Below are 8279 nucleotides of genomic sequence, written 5' to 3'. Positions count from 1 at the left end.
GGTTTTTTGTTTCCCGATTTCGTATGGATCTGGCAAGCAACAATTCTCAATTGGTGGAATCATGGCCGTCCATTGGATACGAAATTAATATTTAATTATTGATAAAATAATAATCATAATTAAATGCTGCGGGATTTCAGTCAAAAATATTTTTTATAATCATCTTTTTCTGATTGGATCACAGCCCTCCATCAAAATCCTCCACTCTCCGCTAGCCAATGGCAACACTGAACCCGTGGTACATAAACGGTAGTACGCAAACGCTAAACATGCTCCTCCCCAAGGCCAACATTCGCCGCGACCAAACCGTCCAAGACTTTTACCAAAAAAAAAAAAAAAAGGGTCCAAGAGTCGTCACGGCGTGCAGCCGTGCAGTAGCGTCGCGGCCCGAGACAACAACGCTCTCGTCCATCAGCTCCGCGGAGTTGTGTTGAAATCCGATATCGCATGAATCGTTGGCGTTTGGGAAGAGAAATGCAGCCATCCACTGCTCTCCTTCCGAAGCGGGGCATATCTTCCTCACCGCAGCTCAGCAGGAGATTAAAGCAAACAGGTGAGAGGCATGGTATCCTCCTTTTGAAAAAATCATGGCTTTGCGATAACTGGTTTACATTTTTTTAAAGAAAAAAAGAAGAGGTTTTTAAGTTCTGGGTTTTTATGCACTGAAGCTATTTGGTTATTCTGCAAAAAATTCTGAGCAGGTGGTGGACCAATGAGAACAGAGTACTTGTTATAATATCTTTTATCGTGATCTTTACAATTAAAATTTATCAAGCACGATTGCTTTGCTTTAGTTTGTTGCTTAATGTCTTGTTGATATGATCATCTTTTTACTAGTATTTTGATGGATATTTGATCAATCGAACATTATGGAACTGTGTAGAAAATGAAATAGTTCAGATGTTCAGACTTCCAACTCTCAGAGAGGACAGCCCAGCCTCACTGGCAACGCCAAGATACCAGAGGTCAGCTCGTGCGCTTGATGAGAGGTTCGTGAGAATATTAAAGATTTTTAAGTGGGGACCAGATGCTGAGAAGGCCTTGGAGGTGCTGAGGTTGAAGGTTGATCACCGATTGGTTCGTGAAGTAATGAAAACAGATGTTGAGATTGGGGTGAAGATGCAGTTCTTCAGATGGGCCGCAAAAAGGAAGAATTTTGAGCATGATTACACCACGTATATGGGCTTGATACATTGTTTGGATGAAGCCGGACTGGTAGGCGAGATGTGGAAAAATATCCAAGACATGGTTAAAAGCAATTGTGTCATTACCCCTACCGAATTATCTGAGATTATTAAGATTTTGGGGAGGGCGAAGATGGTGGACAAGGCATGCTCGATTTTTTATCGGACAAAGGCTCGGAAATGCAGGCCAACTGCACATGCTTACAATAGCATGATCATCATGCTGATGCAGGAGGGCCATTACGAGAAGGTGCATGAGCTTTACAATGAAATGTGCAATGAAGGTAATTGTTTTCCCGACACTGTTACTTACAATGCTCTTATTGCCACTTTCTGCAAGCTGGGTCGTGAGGACTCGGCTATTAGGCTATTTGAGGAGATGAAAGAGAATGGATTACAACCCACGGCAAAGATTTATACCACTTTGATGGGCATGTTTTTTAAGTCAGAAAATACTGAGAGGGCTCTGAGTTTGTTCCGTGAAATGAGAGGTCAATGTTGTGCCCCAAATGTCTTTACTTATACTGAGTTGATAAAAGGTCTTGGTAAGGCTGGGAGAGTAGAAGAGGCATATGACTTCTTTCTTGAAGTGCGACGGGAGGGCTGTAAGCCAGACACAGTCCTCATGAATAATTTGATGAACATCTTGGGCAAGGCTGGGCGGCTGGATGATGTCATTAAGCTTTTCGATGAGATGGAATCTTTGCAATGCGTGCCAAATGTGGTTACATATAATACCATCATCAAAGCACTTTTTGAATCTAAATCTCGTGCATCAGAGGCTGCTTCGTGGTTCGAAAAATTGAAGGAAAAAGGAATTGCTCCTAGTGCCTTCACCTATTCCATTCTCATTGATGGATTCTGCAAAAGCAATAGAGTGGAAAAAGCCATGTTGCTTCTTGAGGAGATGGATGAGAAGGGTTTCCCCCCATGTCCAGCAGCCTATTGTAGCCTAATTGATGCTCTTGGAAAAGCAAAACGGTATGAAGTTGCCAATGAGCTATTTCAGGAATTAAAAGAAAACTGCGGTTCTTCCAGTTCTCGAGTATACGCTGTGATGATAAAGCATTTTGGTAAATGTGGGCGTCTTAATGATGCAATAGATCTTTTTGATGAAATGAAGAAATTGGGATGCACTCCTGATGTCTATGCCTACAATGCTCTCATGTCTGGAATGGTAAGGATTGGCATGATAGATGAAGCTCAAACCTTGCTCCGAACAATGCAAGAACAAGGTTGTGTTCCAGATATAAATTCCCTCAATATCATTTTAAATGGACTGGCAAAGACAGCTGGCCCACACCAAGCAATGGAGATGCTTTCGAACATGAAGAAATCTAACATTAAACCGGATGTGGTCTCATACAACACAGTTCTCGGTGCTCTAAGCCATGCTGGTATGTTTGAGGAGGCAGCTAAATTAATGAAAGAGATGAAGTCAAAGGGATTTGAATATGATCTCATTACGTACTCATCAATGCTCGAAGCCATTGGAAAAATTGATGATGAACCCATGGACTTAGTTCGTTAAAGAGAATTTGGTAAGATTCTTCTTTACTAGACTTTATTTTTATAAATATATAGCTAATTCTACCATGTTTTGTGGGTTTGCTTCATTGGGGTTTCAATTAAATTCATACTGGACCTTTATTAGAAAGTTGCATTATCTGATTAGATATGTGACAAGTTGTTGGACTCTTATTACAGTGGAGATTTGACATGCAATCTCATAGATATATCCTGTTTCTTGACAATTTATTGCCCATATTGTATAAAAGTCTAGGATCTCACCCAAAAATGCTATCCAAAAAATGTGTTATTTGGAATCCTTAGCCCTGTATAAACATCCATGCCCTCCCCAAAACACAATCAATGGGGACTAAACAAATGCTTGCATAAATCCTCATATACCCTCCCTGTTTAATCCCTAGCATGATTGCCAAATTAAGGGTAAATAGGATCACATCTTAGAAACAATTGCAAACTACAATCGGCTTGTGGTTAGCCCCAAAACAACCCATGCTACAATATCTTCTAGTCACACATGCGCCATTGGTCAAGTTTGCTTTGATATCATTTGCAACGACCTAAGATCTCACCCAAAAAGGCTACCTAGAAAAGTGTTATTCAGGTTCCTTGGCCCTATATAAGGTTCCAAGACCTCCCTAGCATACTACCAATATGGGACTAATTGCATGCCTACATTGGTCCTCCCATATTCTTTTTTGGTTTTAATGTAATTGCTAAACATAGTAAAAATAGATGCAAGTTTCATGAAGAAATTGATGAATTATGTGTTTTACATTTTCATGAGGTCAAAAGTCAAAAACAATTAAGAAGAAATCATATGCTATCTAGATAGTCAACAATCTTCCCCCAAAACCAAAAAAGAAAAAGAAGATAAATTATAAAACATCATAATCAAATGCAAAAGCACTACTTTTTAAAAATGTCAGTATTTGTTCTAGAGAAGCTTGGGATTATGGAAGGGATTGTTGCATCCATTATTGCAGAGCTTCCAAGTTTTGCCAATCAGGCTTATCTCAGCCAGTTGGCACTCTTGCCTCAGAGAAGTCCAGAATTTGACTTGGGATGGTGCCACTCCCATAGAGCTTCTAAATAGAGAAAGACTGAAGGAAAGAAATAAAAGAGGAAAAAAAATCTTTTATGTTCCTCATAAATACTAACCCCACAGCCCCTCTTCTCCTCTCTTTTTGGCTGATAGTTTCAAGCTGATATCTTGATTAATTAAATATCTGACATCCTGAAAATTCAAATTGTTTATAACTATATTTGTTTTTATAAATATAAGGCACTCCCTGAAATAGATGGCATAGGCACAGAAGTATTTTTCGGTAATAATGACTGACTTGATGTTTTATGCTAGAAAATATTAAAAGTACTTATGAGGGAAGCTAAAGAGTGATTAGGATCTTTCAAAAGGACCAAGATGGATCATGTCTTAGTGAGTATAGGTGTTAATAAGCAGGGGCCTAGGGGGAGAGATTAGCAACAATATAAGCATTTAAGCAAAAAAAGGGTGTAAGAGGTGTTCAAATGTAAATATTTTCTTTTGGCAACACTATATTATGGCATCGTGGTCAATTATATTGCTAGCCCTATGCTGTACCATGTGAATTTGCTGTTAGCATGAAACTTGGAAAGTGAAGTACTAAATTCTCAGGAACATCACAGATAATGTAGAAATGTTGGGAATGCTTCTCTCAACTAGGGACCAGTTATCAAACATAAACATCATTTTTTTCTTTTGGTAGGAAAAACGAACATCTTGGTAGACCAGACCAGGAGAATTTACAAATTTGCCATATGAAGAGAAGGGCACTGATCAAAAGGCTGTTCTTATCTGAACAACTAAGCTTTTGTTATACATTGTCCCAGAAACTCAAGAATTGGTAGCTCAACTAGAATGTCAGATTCAGCTACATGTCATTAGTGATAATGTTGCATCCATGCGTAATCTCAAGAAGGTGTTCCTATATTTTGAGCCTTGATAAGTCAATAACATTATATTGCTATCTTTGTACATAAAGGTGTTTTTTGAAAGCTTCAACTTGCTGTACAAGCATAGCAAATTAGCCTGCCCACTCTACAACTTAAAATGGATGGAAAAACATGGAGTTGAGGACAGCAATTCGAAGAATATAGAAGAAACCCCAAACTAATGTCCTTAAATATCTAAAAAATGTAATTAGGCTTCTCTGAGATCTTAGCCTGTGATAATAACTTTTTCAGTTGAAAATTTATTATTGTATAACATAAGAAGAGTTGCTCAAGAGCACAGAAGAAATCTAAATCAGGATATACTATACCACCTTTCCTTTGGGATTCGTATCCATGACAGTAGGTGGACTATAATTTTGTCCTGTCACTATTATTCTGCTCCACCAACCAGATTTTTATCTTGTTTTTTTTGATGGTTAAAGGATCTGATGTTAATATCATTATATAGCATGTCGTGCTTTAGTGGGTTCCTGTGTTCCTGGTTATATTTCATAACCAACTGCGGTCAAGTAGCCTTATCCCACCTCTCTGGAGCCTGAAGCCTTCTTTATGGTTGTAGTAGCTGACTTATTCACATTAAGGGCTTTGTTGTCTGTTACCACTAGTATTCGCAAAATTAATCTCACAGCTTTCATCTTTTGGGCCCTCTGAGATGGAAGACGTTGCTCTCCTTACTGGTTTTGTGTATTATTCTACTCATGCCAATACCATCTTTGTTAATTCTCCACTGTACATAGTCAAAAAAATGGTTATTATGATTGTACTTTCCACCCTTTCTTCCATTCTTTGCATGCTCAGGTTTGCGCACTGTACATTTGCTTTCTTTACTTGAGCACCACAAAGTCTCACAAACTTGTATCTTGATAATCATGTTGTTATTATCACTTAGCTATCAGTTAATTTCTTGTGACATCATGATTTATCTAAAGAAATGGACACCTTTCCAGGAAAAATTGTGAAACACAAACATAAGCATGTTCAACAAAGTGTTGCCCCCACAAAAAGGGTGCACTTGGTGTTCAAGTTCTGATATTGCTGGGATTCTGAAGTATGGTTGCTGGAGAGAGCTTTGTTCAAAATTCATATTTAACTGCATCCAAAAATAAAGCTGTGTGCTGTTTAGATTAAATATTGCAATTAGAATACCATTGGACCAAACAGCACGCAAGGTAGTCCTCCTGGGGCCGTCCACATAATTTGGATTTTTTTGAAGCAAAAGGTGATGCTTCACTCGAAGTTTTGAGATGTTACTTGGGCAATCATAAATCTTAATGGTGCTATATTCTTGGCCTCTCTTAGCCAAGATTGGATTCAGATTCTACTGCTTGCAAAACCTGAAACTAGGAAGCCAGAGTATCGAGTCATGGATGCTTTTACCAGATCCTGTAAGATCACATCAAACATGCCATCAAAGAATCCAAGGTGGACTCCTTGCATCTGCAAACCTTCATAGGATGTAGAAGCTATAGTCATGGACGTAAGACTTGCAATTCTCACAGCCAGGAGCTTAGGAGCAGTGTAGTTATGGAAGCATTCAAACCAAGAGGGCCATGAAAGCCTAGCCCCACCTTCTGGGTGTTGCCTTATCTCATTATTTCTCTTCATATTGCTCATGCTGTACATTTACTCTCTGAAACTTCATAAAGAATATAAGTTCCTTTTTTTTTTTAATACAAAATCAGCACAATACACCTGAAGAAGCATGTGGGGCACGGAGCATCAGGTGAATAATGATCTCTGGCCAGATCTTGAAGTGATTTGTGCTGTGATGTACCATATACCAGAACATAATGTGTTGTGCAGCTGGTGTGGTGTTGTCTTCTGATAGACATTAGGTGGCCTTGGCTGCCTCTCTCTCTTTTTTTTTCTTTCTGGAGTTGAGACTCATATTATATGACAGAGAACATGTGAAACCACATCTAGTTTAAACAATGCAACGCTTTTCTACTTGTTAGGGCTTGCAAGCTGTAACGCTAAAGGATTGTCAATTGGAGAAGTGCCGCTTCATCTTAGTTACATGCCAAGTTGCATATTTTATGACATTTGGCTCGATTCCATGCCTAGTCATTTTGTTATCCATCATTTTTTTCCCCCTTTGTGGAGGTGAACTTTTGATCAATTATTTTAGGTTAGGTTTTTTTGCATGTATATCTTTTTCAATATTCAAAATTGAATGAATATTCTTTCAAAATTGTTATATATCCTTATAAAATATTTATTTTACATATATATATATATATATATATATATATATATATATATATATATATATATATATATATATATATATATATATCTTTTTTCTCTTTATTTTTTACATATGTACTCATGTCATCTAATATTGTTAAAAAAAAATTCATAGTTTAAAATTAAAATAATAAAAATATTCTTATTAGTAGATGTATAAAGAAAATTTATAAAGGTATGTATGTAAATAGTAATTTTATGAGGATATTCACATAAATTTGAATGTTTAGAAAGATATACATGCAAAAAATTTTAAATATAAATACATCTTCGTTGATTTGTTAATTCTTTCTTTATTCTAATAGAAAAAAATTAATAAGCATGATTAAAATAATAAATATACTTAATTTATTGATTTATATAAATAAAAAGATTCATTTATCAAATAATATATTAGAATTATTTTATTTGGATAATAGACAGATCGCAACCATCCATAATTTATTTAATGTATAACAATATATTTTTGAGAAAAGTGTTTAGGTCCGATATTAGATAGATTGTTTGTATATTTATACAGAATGGACATAGTCATAAATTTGGCATTATATAACAATGAGAATTTACAATGTGGATTTGGACATTATATCAAGCAGCTGGAGTTTGCCTCATCACTACTTTACTAAAGCTTGTCTTGCTAAATGAAGGAAGACTAGGTGGCCTTCTTTGGCCTCTCCATCCTTTTTGAGTCTTTAGCTTCGATATTCCATAGGCAGAGCAAAGATAACTAATGTTGGAAGAGAGCAATAGAATAAATGGGATATTACAGTAGGTTTCTGATATAAGAAATGCCAACACTATCATTTTTTGAAGTCAAAAAAAAATTATTGGATGATGCGATTAAGGTTTGGTGGTGGCCCGTATGAAGATGGCTCCCTCTTTGAAAACTATGGGAAGTTTTATGGAAGGAAAGTCAACTGTTAAGTTCTATTAATTTTCTTGCTGTTAGTAGCCTAGTTTTGGTTCATAATGATTTTTATAATTTTTTTTCTTATTCACTTTCTCTCCCTCTTTCCTTTGTCCAAGGGATTTTTTTTTACTTATTTAATGAATGAATGCAATTCTAATGAGTCATCTGATGTTTGCCTAAAAATAAAATATAATATAATATTTTAATATATAATATATTATATAATATCATCATCATATTGTTATATTATGTAATATATTATTATTATAGAGTAAGAGGGTCTAAATCCATCTATATGATATAGATTAAATTAGAATTTTTTACATATATATTCTTCTAAACATTCAAATTTATATGAATATCCTCATAAAATTTCTACTTTCATATATATATTTATAAATTTTTCTTTATTCACA

The 8279-nt window shown here is 36.0% G+C and overlaps 1 protein-coding gene across 2 annotated transcripts; it reads left to right on the top strand.

Moving 5' to 3' along the window:
• The first annotated feature begins 274 nt into the window (after positions 1-274).
• Positions 275-6746, top strand: LOC105040807 (pentatricopeptide repeat-containing protein At3g16010). Of its 2 annotated transcripts, none has more exons than XM_073254473.1 (3): positions 275-553; positions 884-2725; positions 6389-6746. In XM_073254473.1, the coding sequence occupies exons 1-2, from the start codon at positions 448-450 to the stop codon at positions 2713-2715; spliced, it is 1938 nt and encodes a 645-aa protein (XP_073110574.1). In that variant the 5' UTR covers positions 275-447; the 3' UTR covers positions 2716-2725; positions 6389-6746. The 2 variants fall into 2 exon arrangements, with proteins under 2 accessions (XP_073110574.1, XP_010915805.1); XM_010917503.4 differs by lacking the exon at positions 6389-6746 and adding an exon at positions 5654-6020.
• The last annotated feature ends 1533 nt before the right edge of the window (positions 6747-8279 follow it).

The sequence above is a fragment of the Elaeis guineensis genome, chromosome 3, assembly GCF_000442705.2.
Source record: "Elaeis guineensis isolate ETL-2024a chromosome 3, EG11, whole genome shotgun sequence".
Classification (NCBI taxonomy): domain Eukaryota; kingdom Viridiplantae; phylum Streptophyta; class Magnoliopsida; order Arecales; family Arecaceae; genus Elaeis; species Elaeis guineensis.
This window is presented reverse-complemented; position numbering and strand designations above follow the sequence as displayed.